At 40.9% G+C, this 19,481-nt stretch overlaps 2 protein-coding genes across 5 annotated transcripts in view; one reads left to right on the top strand and one right to left on the bottom strand.

Moving 5' to 3' along the window:
* The first annotated feature begins 10,797 nt into the window (after positions 1 to 10,797).
* c15h3orf80 (chromosome 15 C3orf80 homolog) lies at positions 10,798 to 13,054 on the top strand. Its single transcript, XM_085478832.1, has one exon. It carries the CDS (start codon positions 11,235 to 11,237, stop codon positions 11,880 to 11,882), a length of 648 nt encoding a protein of 215 aa, XP_085334958.1. The 5' UTR covers positions 10,798 to 11,234; the 3' UTR covers positions 11,883 to 13,054.
* Positions 13,055 to 15,237: 2,183 nt separating this feature from the next.
* Positions 15,238 to 19,481, bottom strand: part of ift80 (intraflagellar transport 80 homolog (Chlamydomonas)) — a 62,400-nt gene continuing 58,156 nt past the window's right edge. For all 4 annotated transcript variants that reach the window (XM_085430259.1, XM_085430260.1, XM_085430258.1 and 1 more), the window contains 4 exons: positions 18,307 to 18,396; positions 17,969 to 18,141; positions 17,618 to 17,741; positions 15,238 to 15,836 (listed from right to left, as the gene is read on the bottom strand). In XM_085430259.1, coding sequence (XP_085286385.1) covers positions 15,726 to 15,836; positions 17,618 to 17,741; positions 17,969 to 18,141; positions 18,307 to 18,396 — 498 coding nt within the window. In that variant the 3' untranslated portion in view covers positions 15,238 to 15,725. The remainder of the gene's footprint in view (positions 15,837 to 17,617; positions 17,742 to 17,968; positions 18,142 to 18,306; positions 18,397 to 19,481) is intronic.

Here is a 19,481-nt window from a genome sequence, read left to right as displayed (position 1 = left end):
CCGGTGGGAGGAATGAGTGAGGGATGAAGGGCTTTCTTATTGATCTTCAAAGCACCTTTCTCCTCCCTCCATCCACTCACCGAGTTTGACGAGTGGATGTGTGGTTTATAGGCAAGAGAAAGGAAACACAGAGAGGGAGAGATGCCACAGACTAATGGGGGCATTATCCTAGTCTCAGAGTCTAAAGGGAGAGATCAGCTACTCCTCGCAGGGGTGAGACGATATCCCCAATACCTCAGGAAATCAGAGGAGATAAAGCAGAAGTGGTGGAAAAGAAGGGTGAGAGAAGTAGAGGACAGGAAAGGTCAACTTGATGAGAAGATAAGAAGAGATGGGGGGAAAGAGAAAATATAATAGGAAAAAGGGGTCAGTTAAATAGGTTAAGATGTAAATCATGAGAGCAGGAGGCACAAGACTTAAACCATAAACTCAATTTGTCACTCGAGTTGCAAAAACGTATAATTTAATATAGGCTAGTCTGGTATGAGAGTTCATTCGACCTGACTTGAGACAAAAAGCCAAAGAGGCTAATGTCAAGTTACAACAGCAGTCGCCTCAAGGTGCTAGATGAAGATTCAACGACCACACCTGGTGTGGTTTTACGCTGACAGAGTTAGCTGTGTTAGCGTTCTACAATTTACTCTTTTGCATGTCAAAAACCAATGCAGTATCAGAAAAATGATTATTTTGAACTCATAATGCTGCTGCAGTAAAAGTTGTTAAGACATTTGACCTCATGGTGGAGCTAGAGCAGTGGTTCTTAACCTTGTTGGAGGCACCGAACCCCACCAGCTTCATATGTGCATTCACTGAACCCCTCTTTAGTGAAAAATAAAATGTGATTTTTTTACTGGTGCACAAAATGAGCCATGCATGTCATGGCGGAGGCTCTGCCGAACCCCTGAGACCGGCTCACCAAACCCCTAGGGTTCAATCGAACCCAGGTTAAGAACCACTGAGCTAGAGGAAACAAGAATATCAGTCAGTGGGACACATTGTGGGAACCATGAAATGCATCTATCAAATAATATGTCAGGCCGTGTAGAAGTTACTGACATATTTTAATGGTTAGATGGAAGCTTTGACCTCATAGTGATGAGGAATATTTAAAGTATGACGAAAGTCACTCAGTATGTTTCAGCTGCTGGGGATCTTGCCTGAAGTTACAAAGGGTTATCTGAATCCAGACTCAAAAAGCTCCGTGGAGCTTTTTGAGTCTTGATCAGAGCGGTGGAGTGATGGACCAGGCAACAGGTGACAGAGCAATGCTGCCATCTAAAACGCCTCATCACCAGCTACTAAAAATGCTGAGCTGTTGCACAGAAGCACTTCGGGCATTCAGTGTGGATTGTTGCCATTCTGGTAATTGCGCTGTTGTAACTATTATACTAAGCAGGGAGGGGAGGTTAAAAAAAATCAAAGCTTTGAGTCTTGATCTTAAAAATAGGTACTGGGAAAGCATCTGACTTTCATTCCTCTGTGACTCAGTTAAGACAGTGTTTCACTGTATGAGTGTATGTGTGTGTAATATGACAGGGCTTTTTTAATATAGACCCACCAACCAGTTTGGAAACCATGATGCCACACACCCTCGGGGGGTAATACGAGCCCTCGACGTGCCGACTCATTATCCATCACGTAGATACACACTCAAAACAACACACACACACACACACACACACACCAACCTGATGAAGCACATATGAAGATGCTTCATCAGGGTGGAGGGAAACTCCTACCTTGGCCATTTTGCCAACAGGGCCAGTTTATCACATGGAAAGATGCAAAGTTACTAAAGAGCCGTAACAGCTGAAGGCCTGCATAAAGAAGCTAGAGAAAGGGGACTAGGTACAAAGAGAAAAGAGGAGAGAGACTTGGGAAATCGTTCAGCCATGAGAGCGTTCAAAGGAAATGTATGAGCCTAAAATTCTTCCATGTGTAATGAACATAATGAATTTCCCATTTTAAAGCATTAAAAAAAACAGCGTGGAGCTGTTTTACTCAGATGCAAAGCTTCAGATCAGTGAGGGAAAAAGCCTTTGAAAGTCTAATCTGAATAAAGTGCAGATAACTCCTGGACTTAGAGCTAATGCTAACTGCTTGTGACTGGACTGTGAATTCACTTGTGACACACCCCTCTCCCGCTTTGATTTCCTGCTCAGTATCTGAGGTCTATATTTGTTTGTTCTTTATTTTTACATGCAGTGTTGTTTTTCAGTAGTCACCTCTCGCTGCTGCCATCGTGTTGCTTTTTCCTTCCTCTTGGGTAAAAATGTTCTATGAGCACCACCAGGGTATTTTCACCTCACCCACACAGTTTACACTCTTTGTCTTCCATCCCCCCACCCAGCCCCCCTGAAATTGCTGTCAAATTTAAAAAAAAAAAATGGTATGATAATGCAAGAGTTTCCTCTGCTGTCAGGAAATTATTTTTTGCCAAAATGTCCTTTTATTCATAGAATGTAACTAGCAAAATTTGAAATTTCTTATGTCTTTTATAGATCCTGAAATGATTTTCTGCTTTGTTTCAGGATCTAAAATTAGATAAATACATTCTCAGATGCACTACGCCACATGACATATTGTATCTTGTCATTATTTATCAAAAACTGACGCAAAATGCAGAAGCAGTGTGTGAAAAATGAACACACCCCAGTTTGTAGAACCACTTTTACCAGCAATAACTTAAAGTAATGTTCTTTTGTATGACTTTATCAGTGTCTCACATCGTTGTGGAGGAACTTTTGAACCACTCGAACCAACGCACCAGTGCATTGAGGTTTGTGTGCATCCATTTATGCACAGCTCCTGTAAGGTCTTGCCATAGTATTTAAATAGGTTTGAGGTCTGGACTGGCTGGGCCATTTCACTACCTTGATTCTATCTTTTTCAGACATTATATTGTCCTTGAGTCAATGACTGGAGGGTCCCCGGGTCCTGTGGCTGCAAAAATAAGCCCAAATCCTAACCCCTCCACCACCATGCTTGACAGTGGGTGTGAGGTGTTTGTGCTGATATGCTGTGTTTGTTTGTTTGTTTCCACATGCTTTGTCCCACACGCCATCAAACTGTTTAACTCCTCTCTGGAGGGGAGAGGGAGGGGAAACAGGTGGACAAAGGAGGGGGGAACAACTAAGCTCTAGTGCCTCTTGCAGAGGTTATCTTCTGACACCCTTTGAAACAAGCAATACTTCTTCAGTCTTTTTGTAGTAGTGTTGTCATTAACCGTAAAGTTTTAGTATGCTCATTGAATCATGTAGATCTCTGAGATGTAGCTCTTGGGTTGGCACTGGCAGTGGTCTGATCTTAGGGTAAATTTGCTGTGACACCAATCCTGGGAAGACTGCCTTGAATCTTTGACGCCATAAAATGGTGGACTTCAAGTAGTTTGTAAAGGGCCTTATAACCCTTGCCAGATTGAGAGGTAGCAACTGAATCAAGTGCATGTGATGAGCACCACCTGGCTGCTACTTACTCTTATACAGGGAGTGCAGAATTATTAGGCAAGTTGTATTTTTGAGGAATAATTTTATTATTGAACAACAACCATGTTCTCAATGAACCCAAAAAAACACATTAATATCAAAGCTGAATGTTTTTTGGAAGTAGTTTTTAGTTTGTTTTTAGTTTTAGCTATTTTAGGGGGATATCTGTGTGCAGGTGACTATTACTGTGCATAATTATTAGGCAACTTAACAAAAAACAAATATATACCCGTTTCAATTATTTATTTTTACCAGTGAAACCAATATAACATCTCCACATTCACAAATACACATTTCTGACATTCAAAAACAAAACAAAAACAAATCAGCGACCAATATAGCCACCTTTCTTTGCAAGGACACTCAAAAGCCTGCCATCCATGGATTCTGTCAGTGTTTTGATCTGTTCACCATCAACATTGCGTGCAGCAGCAACCACAGCCTCCCAGACACTGTTCAGAGAGGTGTACTGTTTTCCCTGCTTGTAAATCTCACATCTGATGATGGACCACAGGTTCTCAATGGGGTTCAGATCAGTTTTTCTTCTTTTATACCCTTTCTTGCCAGCCACGCTGTGGAGTACTTGGACGCGTGTGATGGAGCATTGTCCTGCATGAAAATCATGTTTTTCTTGAAGGATGCAGACTTCTTCCTGTACCACTGCTTGAAGAAGGTGTCTTCCAGAAACTGGCAGTAGGACTGGGAGTTGAGCTTGACTCCATCCTCAACCTGAAAAGGCCCCACAAGCTCATCTTTGATGATACCAGCCCAAACCAGTACTCCACCTCCACCTTGCTGGCGTCTGAGTCGGACTGGAGCTCTCTGCCCTTTACCAATCCAGCCACGGGCCCATCCATCTGGCCCATCAAGACTCACTCTCATTTCATCAGTCCATAAAACCTTAGAAAAACCAGTCTTGAGATATTTCTTGTCCCAGTCTTGACGTTTCAGCTTGTGTGTCTTGTTCAGTGGTGGTCGTCTTTCAGCCTTTCTTACCTTGGCCATGTCTCTGAGTATTGCACACCTTGTGCTTTTGGGCACTCCAGTGATGTTGCAGCTCTGAAACTGGTGGCAAGTGGCATCTTGGCAGCTGCACGCTTGACTTTTCTCAGTTCATGGGCAGTTATTTTGCGCCTTGGTTTTTCCACACGCTTCTTGCGACCCTGTTGACTATTTTGAATGAAACGCTTGATTGTTCGATGATCACGCTTCAGAAGCTTTGCACTTTCGAGACTGCTGCATCCCTCTGCAAGATATCTCACTATTTTTGACTTTTCTGAGCCTGTCAAGTCCTTCTTTTGACCCGTTTTGCCAAAGGAAAGGAAGTTGCCTAATAATTATACACACCTGATATAGGGTGTTGATGTCATTAGACCACACCCCTTCTCATTACAGAGATGCACATCACCTAATATGCTTAATTGGTAGTAGGCTTTCGAGCCTATACAGCTTGGAGTAAGACAACATGCATGAAGAGGATGAAGTGGACAAAATACTCATTTGCCTAATAATTCTGCACTCCCTGTAATTACGATAGAAGCAATAAGGGTGCACTTAGTTTTTCACAAACTGCTTCTGCATAATGACTTAGTTTTTGTTCTACAAATAATGACACTGTGTGATTCACTGGGCAGCCAAAAAAAAGTTAAACTCTAAGATTTCATCGGACAACCTTTAGCTTTGTTGGCAGGACACATTCACTGTGGTATTTCAATTAACTTATGCAATGTCACAATATTTATTTCCATCCAGAGTTTCATGAATTATTCACAAAGATCTCCTAGAAGTGACGACAGGAGAGTTGGACTGTTAAAGTCTTCTCAAACACATCCCAAAGATCCTCAGTGGGATAAAGGTTTCAGCTCTGTGGTGGCCAATCCATGTGCGAAAATGATGTCTCGTGCTCTCTGAACTATGAATCCTGGCATCCCATCCCATGTCCATACAATCAAGGAAGGAACAACTTGATCATTTTAGGTATATTCAGTTAGTCAGCTCATTTTTTTGGCACTAAATATTGCTGAACCTAGACCTCAGACCTCCAATCCAATGAAAGGCTCTCACCTACAGTGTCCAGGCATGTGTCGTTTGTCCCAATATATGAAATCTCAGAGTTTAAAGTAAAGTTTTAAGTTCAAAGTAAAGTTACAGCTTACTATCCCCATATATACATATTAAAAATATACTTAATACTTTGACAGCATCACATTTACTCTTTATTCTGTGAATGCTTATTCCAGCATTTTGTTATATTTCTTATTTAATACTCACATCCAAATGGATATTTTCACATTTGAATGGTTATACTGAGAACTGCAGTTTCCTAACATTCCCAGCATATTCGAATGCTGAAATTAATTTAATTTCAATTTAGTTCTCTTCTCTTTTATTCAAACAACAGTTGCCTCAAGGTGCTTTATATTATAAGGTAAAGGCCCTGCAATAATACAGAGAAATGACCCCCTTTGAGCAAGCACTTGGTGACAGTGGGAAGGAAAAACTCCCACTTAACGGAAAGAAACCTTGAGGAGAACCAGGCTCAGGAAGAGGCAGCCATCTGCCATTGGCTGGGGTCGGGGGGGGAGGAAGATAGAACAAAAACACACTGAGAGCTTTCAAATAAACACTTAATGAGTTTGAGAAATGGCCTCAATAACCAGGAAGTTCAGTCCATAGTGTCTGGTTTCTTGCTGTTTATTGTTTGTGAAAGACATGGGAATCATGGAAATCTCTGAAGGCTTTGCATGTTGCATGTTTTCTAAGAAGAAAAGTATCTGTCCTTGATGCTGTTTGGATTTGATGCCTACGCATACTAAGTATTTGGGAATCTTCGCTTGTCCCTCCGTCACCAGAGGAGAATGATTTAAATTGCTGTACATTTTCACATTTCCTGTTTCTGGACATCTGTAAAACTGCATGCTGGGAAGTAGAATGGAAGAATGGAGGTCATAATTTAGGCAAAGGGGGGGGGGGGGGGGGAGAGAGAGAGAGAAGTTAGTGTCTGCATGGCCTCTGGGGAGCTTGGTTACAAGTTTTTAGGTGACCCTTCTTCTGTTCTCCTGTCGCTTTAGTTTACACCCTCCCATTGCTTACACAGTCTATGTACTTATTGCTCTATACTAAGCCCGTCAGCGTTTTGTATAATGTGTGTTGTGTCATGGCCTCTTTCTCTTTTTATCTATCCCGCTTTCCCTCCATGCTGTTAATGCCTTATTTTGAGAGTTCCCTCAGGGAACGCTGTGTTTTCAGGGGCAAGAGAAGAAGGAATCCTGGGATATAATGTGGGCGTTTGGTAAAAGTGCTGAAAGCCATAGTCACCTTCTGAGACACAGACCACCTCCTCCTTTTAGTGTGTCTCAGCGCAGGGGTGTGGAGGCAGGGGGTCGAAAATCCTCTGACCTCCACGCCCACTCAGAACATGTGGGAATGGTAAAATTATCCTATATTTAACCCCCAGGTGTCTGCCTTGTGTGTGTATGTGAGTAACAGTAACTGAGTCATCTGCAGCTGGGTGGTACATGGGTTATCTTATAGGGCGGAAAAAAAGTGGGTGGGTTTGGAAAAGCTGTGCTCCCCCTTAATACACCACAGTCACCTCCCTGGGATAAGAACTTTCTCAGTTAAATATGTCTGAGGTTGAATGTGTGTACATTAGATATATGTGAAATCCAATCAAACATTAAATGTGTGGTTACAGAAAGCCACCGAGAATTAAATGGCAATCTCCCACCCTCTCAGCTAGATAATCATACAAAACTTAATGCAAGAGAAGAACAAAAAAGTCACCTTCAAAGAATAAAAAAAACATTTTTCTTCTTTGTAGAGTGAAAGTAACACATAATTAATACTTTTTTTGTTTTACACAGAGAATATTTGTGCTTATGTGGCTGTGGAGAGGGCATTTGCACATAAAATATTTAAATTTTCAAAGAAGGCAACAATGCTGAGTCAAATAAATTAATGCTATTACCCATCAAAAGGGCAGCTTTATATGGTTATTCACTATAAAGTGAAAAAAAAAGCTTGGCTCAGCACAAACCTTCCAAACATCTGACTTACTAAGAGCACTAAGTAATTCCCATTAGACAGAGAAGGGATTTTACCCCTCTGTCTTCTGGTGAGGATTTCTTTAAGTCTTCGTTCTCAGAGGAAGTCTGGATTCTGATTCATCTCCCTGCCAAAAACTACACAAAGCTGGGAGAGCAAGCCACATTAAGGTGCTCGTTAAGGCACACACTTTCCCTCAAGTATATTTGTTACCACATGCTTGTTCAAAGGCGCAAAGTTTACACTATGGTGTATTTCAAATGAAGTCTGTCCCGTGACCTGTGCCACGTCATCTCTTCTCGCCTCCATTTTTCGTGTCTCTGTCTACCACATTGTCCAGTTATGCAAAAAAAAGAAGAGAAAAAAATGAAAAAGAATGAAACCATACAAAGACACCCACACAAACAAACTCAAACATAAATACAGTTGCCCCATACTCTCAACATGCACAGTCCGTACACTTTAAGACCTCCGAGCCAGCAGAGCGATAAGATTAGAGGAAGTATGTGGGTGTGAAATAGCTGCGGTGTGGGACTTTCTGGATTCACACAATCTTCACTGACTGCAGGCCCTGCTTTTTATTAGAGTTCAAGCTGATGGGAATACACAGCACTGATGACACCCACACTCATATCCTGCACAGATACCGAATTCATACACTAATATGTTAAACAAGCTAAAACTTATGCATCAATCCTCCCCTGTCTGCAAAGCCAGACGCAGCTATTCTTAGGTACGATCACACAGAAAGAAATCCTTTATATAATGTATATTTGTGGACCTGAAACACTGCTATCATTCAAAGGAAAAAAATCTCATTGTTTCCATAAATGCTGCAGAAAAGAAGCTACGGAGGCTGAAGTTGATCTCAGGGCAGTAACCCTGAGGTTGTGACTTCTGCTCTGGAGCAAATAAAGTGAAACCCAGAACCATCAGTGGGTCCATTAACAAAGCCAGAGGCCGGACAAGGCTTTCTTTGTTTCATAATTAATGCAAACATGATAAGCATGACATTGACTGTTGGGCGGGCCGTACATCAGAGTCCTCGACACATGAAAATGAACGTTGCCATTCATCATTAAACACGGCTAATGGACCCCACAAGACTGAATTATTAAGCACAACACAAGAGACCTTTGTGCCAGATTAATGGAAGCACACAGGACGGCGTATTTATTACAGTGATATAGAATAGTGAAAGTGTTATCACAGCGATTGTTGGCCATACAGGAGGCTGAGACTTTGTGCAAGTTAACGCAACAGGAACACAGTCGCCTTTGTGCTGCTGGTGTTAACAGATTTGCTGCATATAAAATATCCATTGTTGCATTCTGAATTTGTCTTCAAGGATCAGGGTTTCTACTTGTGTACATCAAATATTCCAAACTATAAATATACTATGTGTTACAAAGAGGGGGGTGAATGTTATTTTCATGTTTCCTGTGGGATGTAGTTGGTCTCCAATTGGTTTGATGTGTTTGCTGGAAACTGCTAGAAAAGACAAGGGGGGCAAGGCAATCGTGCAGATGAACAGTGAAAATAAATAAATAATTCATTTTACACTTTGATTTTTCTTCAGGATAAAAAGATTTATTTACATTCTTATCTATATAGTTGCTCAAATTGGCTTGATTTGAGTCAGTTAAAAGCCAAATATCCACAGTTTTTCCTCCATACTGTACAGGTTGCAGCATTTTTCTGCCTTCCAGACACTGCACAGAGTGAAAGCTGTGATCAAAAATAGCAGTTGTTCTCTGTGCTTGTCAATAAGAGCCCTCCTGAGAAGCAGACTTGCTGGAAAAACGAAACAGGGGAGAACTGAGAAGGGTTTCTGAACTCTCAGAGCCATGGTCCACAGGCTATTGATTGTTTATTTGGTTGGAAAGTTGCCCTGTGATCACATTTCCCTAATTGAGGTAGATTACAGAAAGAAATATGATGCTGCATAAATTAGGTTGCATGGTGCTCTTCTTCTACTGAATTTCATGTCATAATGGTCCAGTAATTGGATTTGGTGTATTGTGCATTAGGCCTTGTTTAGGAAAGAGACGAATACAGACTGACTATCAGTAACAAACAGTAACATGAAGACAGGGTGAAATGTTCCTGTAATTTAAAAGGATTCACCACAATTTAAACAATGTAGACTTTGCAAAAGACTCTAAAGTCCTTATATTTATCAGTACAACCCTGTCTTTTAAAATAGAATCAGAGGCTGTAGTCTTCCCTGTAATGTCTTAATATCATAAATGCTATTCACCGCAGAAAGAGAGAGAAAAAGAAAAGGACAACAGGCCTTTGAAAAATGATGCTGGTCGATCTATACAACCACGGCGGAAAATTATTCAAGTCGCTAATTCATTGCAAGACAACAAATTAAGCAGAGTGGTTTAATTAATCAGTTAATATTCAGGACTTGAGGAGCAGCTTAGTGAGCCCGCTGTTCTTGGATGTTATCCAAAGGGACATCTTTAGCATAAATTAACACACGGGGCACAGAGACTATCGTTTAAAGCAAGGAATTAGTTTTATGGTTATGTTCTTCAATGCTGCAGACACATGGTTCTCTAGGGTGATACTGAACTAATGGGAATCCAGACACTCATCTAATGGGGGCCATTACAATCCACATTGCATTTTTAATGAGACGGTTGGAGCTGTTGGCGCCTTGTGTCAGGGACATTCACCAGTGCTGGTTTTTACCTGGTTCAGAATTCAGTGATGGGACAGTTTTAAAGTCTTTCGGGTGCAATGGATCATAAAGTGGCATCTGGGGACGTGTCAGTCTCAGATATTACAGCTGTTTACCTCTCTACATTATAAAAGGTTTCTATTAATTTATACTAGCCTAAAGAGTTCAGAAACATATGATGATCTTGGGACAATATGGGAAACATTAGCTCCACCTTAACCAAAGCCAACACTGATATCCTACTCATCCACAAATACTTCATAGTATCTTCTATCATTCATATTACTGTTAAGTGAATTTGTACATAATCTGCACTATCCTACATTTCCAATGCAGGATGTTTACTTGCAGTTAATTAATTCTGTATTGCAGTATTGCTGCTGTTCCTTGGCTTAAGGACCTCTGCTCTCAATCTATCACTATAGAACAAAGACTTGTTTAAATTTTACAAGGTACTAAGGCACAATATCTTCACTCCTTCCTCTTGTCACCCCTCCTCCTACATCTACAGCATTCTTTATTGGATCTTTAAAGTATAAATCATGATGCTCTGCAGCAAACATTGCACGTAGTGATCAGAGAGGGGGGCTGCTGATGTCTGAAAACTGGTGAGATTGCATGTGTCTTTGTGCAGGAGACTTCAGGTTAAGGCAGAATATGTAACCAGGAGCACAGGCTGGCTATCTGCGGGTTTCACTGGTATAAGGACATGCTAGGACCCAATAAAGATATCTTCACCTAATAATGATGTAAGATTATTCATGAATCTCATCCCTGCTGCCTTCAGACACTGAGGTGGCTCCACTCCGATCGCCCATACTAAAGCAGACAGGTCGTCCTCAGCAGGGGGAGGGGGGGCACCTGCTGTCCCGCTCCTCGCTGCAGAAGCTGTGACAGCACATATTTCGCGAACAGCTGGAAGGAAAGGCAGTCCTGCAACACCTGAGCGGGCTTAACGATACGACGTCGTGCGTACTGGAGACGCGCCGATAGCTGCTCCATCCTGGGGGATGATGCCCCGTGTGCCGGGCGGCGGCCGGACAGCATACACTGGCACATTTCTGTCGGCATGCCTGATCTCTGCATGTCAAGCCGCCCAGAGCTGTGGGGAGGTCCAGTGCGGCGTCAACCAGCACTGCTGTCCGCCCACCGTCACAGGGAACACCAGTGCCAGCTCGAAGGTGAGCTGCTGCCAGCTCTCCATCCACGCATTTTTCGACAACGTCGGCTGGTTCACGCGGAAGCTGTCCGGCATCCTGATCCTGTTGCTGCTCTTTGCCATGGGCTACTTCATCCAGCGGATCATCTGCCCTCGGCCCCGGCGGCACCCGCACCACGACCGCGGCGAGGAGCCGTCCCTCTTTCACGGACACACATCAGCGTCCCAGGATTCCCTGCTGGAGCGGTACCCCGAATACAACCTCGGGGGCTTTGCCTCTCCAAACCTGCCGGCCTATGACGAAGTTAAGTATTTGCCCACCTATGAGGAAAGCATGCAAGACATGCACAGAGACCGGTCCGGTGAGAACTTGTTGTCCGAAAACGAGAGTGGCGGCCAGGGCAGAGGGAGAGCAACAGGACCGAGATCCGGAGACCAGAGGCTGGCTGCCCTGGAGGTCTCAGGACCTCAGAGCCCAAGGACATCCAACTCTGTTTGACGGAGACTGGGCAAGACTACAGAAACATTGTTATTCTTATTTTAATATAGTCAGGGTAAAAAAAATCTTGCAGAGATACAACGAACAAGCGCAATTATACTCCTGAATGTAAAGAATAAAAGAGAAGGCTGAGAAAAATGCAGGACTACGTGTTTTCTGAGATAACAGGAACCTGCTTTCCTTTTGTATGCAAATGACCGCTTGGGTTATGAAAAGCAGATTATAAAGTAAGCGGAGGAGGCTGAAATTGAGGCGCTTTGTGTTGGGAATAGCTAAATTGGCTCCAGTACAATCGCATTAAGCTTTTTTCAAACTTCAGCACCTCAATTTAACGGCAGCATGAAACAGATTTCCTGTCAAACTGAGGTCCTCTCTTAGTGCTTAATATACTGCCGAACCTGAAAAATTCTCATACTATTTTGTAGAGCCTTTTCTTTATTAAATTTGCATCCAAAAAAAGAAAATAGTTTTTTCAGTCCCCTTAGACATGGACTGAAAGAGAGAAAGGATTAGGGAAATATCTGTTATAATTCTTTCTGAGACACTTTTTTTTAAACCAGCCAGCCCTGGAGTCTAGCTTATCAGCATGAAGGCAGCAATCTACCCCCACACACACACTCCACTGGGAGCTGATAGATGAGCATTATATAAATGACCTGCTCAATGCTTGACATCTCTCCTGTGAGTGAAGCCTTACTGCCCCAGGTCCCAGCTTATGAACTCAAGAAGAAGAAAAATATGAATGAGATTACAGCTTCCAGACTGATAAGAGCTAAAGTTGCACTTTTATGAAGGCATGTCAGAGAAGATAGCTGCTGTCCCAAGGAGCAAAACAGAAAAATACTAGCTCACACGCGGCATTGAAGAAAATGTTCTTTCTTTGTTAAAGCAGAAGGATTTGAAGATGCCAGATGAGAATACATTCAAGTCTGCTTTTGCAGATGCTAACTGTCCTAAAGAAACAAGAAGTTACACTTTAGCTCATCTGAAAGAAGATTTTGAGAAAACATGCTTTCTGTGAATTAATGCCATAATACTGAAAAGGCAATTTTGTTCATTTAGTATTTCTTTACCTTGTGATTGACTGGGTGTCTGGTAAATAGTCACACTCTCCATATCGTATTGTCTTATCTTTAGGGCCAGGCCAAAAATTCTAATGAGAATCTGCATTACTGCTGGATGTAAGCCAGCCAAACGTCTTTTGTTGTACGAACAGTATTGGATCATTTCGAATTCACAATAATGGAAGGTTCTGAAAGATCTGCATTTTTTTACATATGAACTGAAAGAAAAAACACTTTTCAATTTATTTGCCCGTCAACTTCAAGATGGACGAATGTTTTCAGTTTGTTGTGCAGAAATGAAAAGGAGGTGTTTGCATATAAACAGTGCACCAAATTAAATCCCATTAAAGATACAAGAGCAGGTGTAAAGCAGATAATAACCATCAGCTTATCAAATCAACTAAACTGATTTATCCCAGAAGCTCCAAAGTGCTCATCTTTCATCATTCCGAACAATGCAGAACCGTATCTGTAAAGCTAGCCTTTACAATTAGAGACCCTGAGTTGATCCCAACTCTAAAAGTCTGAGTGTGATTGTGGTGGCTTTTGTAAACCAATATCGCCTGACCATAATGGCAGAGCCAGTAGTGATCACTGATGGCTTTCTTTTCCTGAGGGACATTTGTGGGCGGCTGGAGTTTGGACTTAAAAGCATTAAATCCAGACTAAAACAACCACTGATGGGTAGATGAGGTAAAGGATCTGAGACCCTGAGCGGCATGAGGCCATGTTTGAGGGCTAATGAACCCATGAGAAGTGTGATTGTTGCGTTTCATTTTCTCCTTCCTAGTCAGTGTAGTTCACTATATACTGACTTCCATTTGTAAACATCAACAGTAAAGCTGTATGTCTTCTCTCAGGGGAGAGGATAGTTATATACGCTCATGGGAGATGCAAATCTATAAAAACACAGGGATAAATACAGTATTGGTACACTCAGTGGGTTTTGAATCAGAGCCCATAATTCAGTTATCGTATAGCTCTCTGGTATAAAGAACAGGCAAACTTCAAAATGTCAAATCAATGAGCATTATCCTTCTCTATCCTCCTCATAAATTCTGCATTACATCTGGGAAGTGTATTTTTGGGAGAGCTTGGCTATCAATTTAATATATGAGAACCAGCCAGTCTTTGAATATAGATATACACTTCTATGGTTTAATAAAAGAAGAGCATCTGTTTGGCACTGTGTGCTGTGTAGCTTCAAAAATATGAAATATTTACACTGGCCATTTCATTGTAAGCTATTTGCCACTGGGGCTCAAAACTATAGAAAGTCTAATCTAAATGTGACTTTTATATTCTTAACATTAAGATATGGCTGAAGGTAGAGGCGTGGAATTGAGTGAATCAGGTATATCACGCAATGCATGGTTTAAGAGAAAGCATGAACTGATTTCACATGTTGCTGTTTATTGTGTGTGGCCACTCCCAGTAATGGATGTGAAACGTGGTCATCCAGTTCCACCATTTAGCTGTTTTCTCACATCTATATGGTTTGAGGTGAAGGAGTTGTTTGGATAAAGCGTGCTTGACGCCAAGCACATGATGCTCACTTGCTTTGTGTTAAATTACAGGAAAATCGTCACTACTCTTGTATTATGTGGAATTTGAACACGGAAGATGTTCAGTGAACCCAACTAGCTTTAACCTCAATGACTAATTAATGATTTATTTTGTCTGCTCTTAAAAATACATTAGTTCAGATAGATAGTTGGTGGAAAGACAGAAATAAAAAAAGGCTTTTAGAAGTGAAGTGACCAAAACTACAGGAAAACTGCTAAGAAAAAAAAATAAGCAGCAAGAGATACCCAACCCAAGAGAGAGATTTTCCTACTGTTTTCTGTGATGTGTGTCTGTTGCCACTCACTGTTTCATCTTGTTCACTTTCTACCATATCCATCTGCATCTTCATGACATAGTATAGGAGTCCTTTCTGAAGAGCCCTGAGAAAGATGTTCATCCTCCTGGACCACTAGTGGAGATGAATAGGCTATTACCCTCTGCTGATGTAGTGGCCCTCTGCCAACCAGGGGGTGGAGCTCCGTGGCAAGTGGTCTGTTTCACACCTCAGCAGCGGAGGAAATACAAGAACAATTTAAAAAGAGAAGCCCTGCATTATTTTAAGACTGTGAAAACACGCATGCACACAGAAATACCTTCAGGGTGCATGTGCAAAGCTTAAAATAAATCTCAGACCTCAAAGACAGTCCCTGATCCTTGTATAAAACCAGTAAAGTGTCACGACACAAAGGGGAAAACAAAGAAACAGGACATTTTGGATCAATACATACAGTATGGTTCACATGCTTTATTAATGGACATTCTCGCATTTCCACAAGGCAACACTATAAATGTGTAAACTATAAAAATATATTTTAATGTAAAAAAACAAACTGAAACATGACAAAAATAACACTTATACAAATTTACAGATGAACGCGTATACCTATTTAACTGTTAATGAAAACAGATTAACTTTAAACTTGATTCACTCAAAATCAGTCACTACAACAGGAAGGCCACAGGTCTGTTGGTCAGAAATACAGACAGCCTTAAAAAACTGTTATCAGCCACCCACAGTAACAGTAACATAAGCGATTTTGTTTAAAGCTTTATATGTAACTTGACAAGACTATGTGTGTAGTGTAAGTCAGGCATCACAGACATCACAAAATCTCAAAATTGTTCAGTTTTGGTTTTTACATGAAGGTAATCGTACTTGCTGTACTTATTGTGGACATGACCCTCTTAAAAAAATAAAAAACATTTTTAGAAATCAACGGCGTGAGGCCACGCTGCTCCTCACAGAGGTGTTAGCAGCTCGCTCTCTCTCTTTAGACAACTCCATCTCTATCTTTGCTTGGATTTTTTCCCAGTCCACTTCAACCTGGAAGACACAGTAAGATGAGATGAAATGAGAAAGTAAGAAACACTATTTTAACTGATAAACAGTTCCGGGAAGCATTTGGTAATGGGAGTTATCCCCCATTAAAAGAGAAGGAAAACAAGTTATAGTAAGCGTCTTAAAACACTGGCTTTCAAATGTTAGCCTCAGATACGCTAAGAAAGACGCTGCTAGATCGTCTGTAAATCCCTCCAAACTGTAAGGCTGGCTGAGCTCGGGTAGTAGAAAGCAACTTGTAATGCATTAGAGTAGGTTCTTTCTGTTTAAGAGTAATTAGTGTAAGTACTGCAAACACTTTTAAAATTAGAAATGTTTACTGAACAATTTACAGGCGTTGGGAAGGTCGTGTAGGATGATAATGGTGCTTTTTAACCTCCAGTGGTGATCACATGGGTTGAAGTCACATGCACACATTTTTCCTTGCAGTCTGGCTGAAATCCTACCTACTGCTGAGTTTTTCGGGGTCAGCTGTTTACATGGGATATGATTTAGTACGGTCTGGTTATTGTATGCGCCAACACTATAAACTGGAAGAGTTTTAGATGTGTAAAAAAACCCCAAAACAACTCTCTTATCTCTTTGGCACATGTTTGATCATCCTATTAAAGATGGATATTTACCATCTGTACAGTCCAGTAGTTTCCATTATTGTGTCGCTCTCAATTTTTTAAGAGTTGGATTAAAAACAAACTGTCCACAGAAGATCAGTTCATCTTGGAAGCTAGCATTTTTGGGAAGAGTAGACACTGTTAGGTCCATAATTTCTTGGAAAAGGACACTATTTTTATAGTTTTGCCTCACTATACTACCACAGTGGATTTTAAATAAAACTATATGTAATTGAAGTTCAGACTTTCAGCTTTAATTCAAGGGGTTAACAAATAAGTTTGGTGTTAACAGTTTATTCATCAGTTTATTATAAATTACAGCCATTTTTACAGATGGTCCCCATTTTTTAGAGGCTCAAAATTAACTGATCAGACTAACATGATTTTACATATTATGTTATTTTAAGCATTTTTAATACTTGCATGAAGAGTCTTGAGAGAGGGACTGCACTTTGATTCAGCTTCAGATGTTATGCCTGCCTCATTTGTAATGAAATATCAGGGAAACAGGCCTCGTCTAACTGCTCGTCTGTCTAAATTAACTCTGAGCCTCTGACAATGGGGCCAAACTCCACTGTGGTTGTGAACAGAGGCAAAACAAAAACTGTACATATATATACCTAAACATTTTTGGCATGACGGCAAGTGTAGAAAGAACAAAGTCAAACGGTAATCAGAATGGATTTTTCTTTCCTTTAACCAGTTTACAAGAAGGTTTTAACCATCTCAACCATCTTTTAAAACCAACAGTCTCTGTGATTCTTTTTGTTATATGGAACTTTTTTTATTGTATTTGTACTTTGAGACTATAATTATAATATTAGGCATTGTTGCAGTGATAAGCACTCCAGTAACACTACTGCAAGCAATATTTGGGATTAAATAGGTCAGGTGCAGCTAAAGATTTGCCTCCTTTTGCAGTTTAATGCTGTAGGCTTTTCTGATTGGATGGTAAACAGAAATGCTAAGGTAACATAGTTTTTCCCTAAACCAACTTTTTTTAAGGCCACTTAGAGTGTATTAGCAGAGCAAACAAAGTTGATAACCCATGGGAAATAATTAGAAATAGACACCATCCACAGCTAAAAATGTTTCCAGTGTGTTGCTGACCAAGTCAGTTTATACAGTGCAGCAAGACAGGCCACCATAACGTACCCCTTCAGAGTACTGCAGGAATCTCTTATTGGTCTCCTTCCTGCCAAATTTCTGTAGGAACTTCTCCCTATAGGCCAGCACAGTGTCCACATGGGTCTTGTGTTTAACTGCCAGCTCCAATGCCCTGGACACAAGATGACATGATGCAGACAGACATGCATCCTCTGTGAACAAATATGCTTCACCTTAACTCTTTAAAACCTAAGTTTAGACTACCTCCATAAAACAAAATCCTTACACAGCCAAAAATACAAAAAATACATACATGAATAAAAATCTCCCAAAACTGCTTATACTGTCTCTTTACTAGCTGTACATTTCCAACATGAACACATATATACAGAATTATACCTTTCCCAGTTATAAAGGTCAATGTTGACTTGTATGGCCTGGTAGATGAGACCAGCTTGTAAGAAAGCAGCCTCAGCTTCCTGGACCTGACCACTGAACAGCAGCATGTGGGCCAACGATGACTCCTTAGATGGCTGCTCCCTTAGAAAGTTGATGTATTGAACTCTAGGTAACTGAAAGAGGTGAAGCAGCAGATATGCAAAGAGAGAAGCTAGAAATACAGTATCTCTTTTCACTGACAGATTCACTGAAGTTTCACTGAATTTTCTTTTTTATGGTTTTCTGGTGGTTTACAACACTTGTGTTTAGCTGAACTAGCCAATAAGCAGTGCTCTTACCTCTCCAATGGCAGCATAAGCCATCTCTGCAGTAGTCAGCTCTCTGTTTGCCATTGCCATGCCAGCGAGACATGCCCACAAAGATTGGTCCTAGGGATAAAGGGAACAACAGCAGAGAGCATCTTTTAATGAAACCATTTTTTTTCTTTAATTAATATCGACCTATGGCATAAAAAAGGCACCTAACTCAAGGGAGGAAACGGTGTGGTGTTTACACCCTTTGCTATCAGCAGCCTGTAATAATAACACATAATTTGTTCCGTTTTCTGTTGCTGAATCTATGAAAAATGCCAAAGATAACACAATTTGGCAAACATAAAATAGTATAATTGCACCACCAAAGTGAATCCCAAAGAGCTATTAGCCAAAAACTTGGCATCTCTGCAGAGTGTGCTTTAGAAAAAAAAAAAGGAAACTGGACAAGTGGAGGACAAAATAACTTGCAGGCCTAAAGAAAACCATCTACAGCAGATGAGCAACATCTGAAAATATCTGAAAGAGTCTGGAAAGCTTATTGGCAGCAGCTTAATTATTCATCATAACAATGCCAATGCAATAAAAACACACTGGGATAGAAAAACACAGATGAAACACTATCAGTCATGGATTGGTCTCTTTAAAGCCAGACATCAACATTACTGAAGCAGCGTGGGATCATCTAGATAGACGATAAAATAAAAGGCAGCCAACAGCCAAAGAAGAGCTTTGAATGTCCTTCAAGAAGCCTGAAGAATTATTCCTGAAGACTAGACAAGAAAGTTTGACCAAGAGTGTCAAAGAATAAAGTGGTCATACCACATACTGACTTTTAAGCTGGTTAGAATTGCAAAAACTCCCTTTAATCCTGCATTTTCATGCACCTTTGCACATGTTTCAATGAATCACTGCACTGCATTTCCAATTTTCCCAACAAAATATAAAGAAGTGGTGGTGGTGGTGGGGGGGGGACTTTTGCCTAGTACTGTATGTTGTAAATCTCATCTTGGTGGACATAAACCAAGTAACAGCTGAGCTGTTACTTACTTAGTTTTAGAAACCAATTGCTATGGAGAGATGAAGTAAAAATTCAGTCCTTTGGCCACATTCACAAATGACATATTTAGCAAAAAAGCACTTAATGAAAAGAGGATGTATCAGTGGGCATAAGGATAGAGTACGACTGTATCTTCAATGCA

Source organism: Copadichromis virginalis, linkage group LG14 (genome assembly GCF_057382275.1).
Source record: "Copadichromis virginalis isolate Kocher_CV1m ecotype Utaka linkage group LG14, C_Virginalis_male_GT1.1, whole genome shotgun sequence".
NCBI classification, from domain to species: domain Eukaryota; kingdom Metazoa; phylum Chordata; class Actinopteri; order Cichliformes; family Cichlidae; genus Copadichromis; species Copadichromis virginalis.
This window is presented reverse-complemented; position numbering and strand designations above follow the sequence as displayed.

Coding starts and splice junctions, on each gene's coding strand:
- c15h3orf80 (XM_085478832.1), top strand. CDS start 11,235: ATGATGCCCCGTGTGCCGGGCGGCGGCCGGACAGCATACACTGGCACA.